Source organism: Penaeus monodon, chromosome 29 (genome assembly GCF_015228065.2).
Source record: "Penaeus monodon isolate SGIC_2016 chromosome 29, NSTDA_Pmon_1, whole genome shotgun sequence".
In the NCBI taxonomy this organism is placed as follows: Eukaryota; Metazoa; Arthropoda; class Malacostraca; order Decapoda; family Penaeidae; genus Penaeus; species Penaeus monodon.
In genome coordinates this window covers 10817299-10817967 of record NC_051414.1, presented here as the reverse complement: position 1 = coordinate 10817967, position 669 = coordinate 10817299, and the positions used below count along the sequence as shown (strand labels likewise).

Sequence of the window (669 nt, the reverse complement as noted above, 5' to 3'; positions counted from 1 at the left end):
ATACCATCCACAGCTAACCAGTTAAATTGCATCATTTACTTAGCCTGAACCCAAGAAATGTCCACAACTACTTATTCTTATACTCAAGTCTAAAATTCATATACTGATAGTGGAATCATATGGAAATTTCTGTCAATGAGTATTAGCATGAATATAAAGTCAAAATCATAATATTTTAATGGAATTTGGGAAATCATGTTGTTGAAACATTTCACTCAAGCATCAAGTAACTTTGCCTTATGAATCTGAAAGTAAAGAACAAAAGAGGAACAAACTAAAAGTAGGAAAAGCATCCAAAATCACTTCACTCACTTTGCCTTGCACACATTCTGCCAAGCTTCATAGTACTTGACAGGCCGGCTTGCCTTGGCCTCCTCCTCTAGGTCCTCAGCCTCCATGCACTTCAGATCCAGTTTGCGGTTGCATGCAAGGGCTGCGTGCTGCAGGGCCTTGATCACCGAGGCGTATGAGTCCTCTAGTTGTGTATACTTTCCAACCAGCACAATGGTGACACTGTATCGTAGATGCTCATGCCTGTCAGAGGAGGAAATGGAGAAAATGTTAATAAGAGTAGACCTAGTAAAAGGATTATGAGACTAAAAGAGAAGAGAGAGGTGCTTAGACTGGAATCCTTAAAGAAAATATTTGATTTCAAGTTAATTCAGATAG

General features: G+C 39.0%; 1 protein-coding gene across 1 annotated transcript in view; it reads right to left on the bottom strand.

Annotated features, from left to right (window-relative positions):
• The window catches only part of LOC119591948 (CTP synthase 1-A-like), a gene marked incomplete in the record, with an annotated part of 20002 nt that overhangs the window by 2602 nt on the left and 16731 nt on the right, over positions 1 to 669 (bottom strand). The window contains 1 exon segment of the mRNA XM_037940703.1: positions 313 to 534. Coding sequence (XP_037796631.1) covers positions 313 to 534 — 222 coding nt within the window.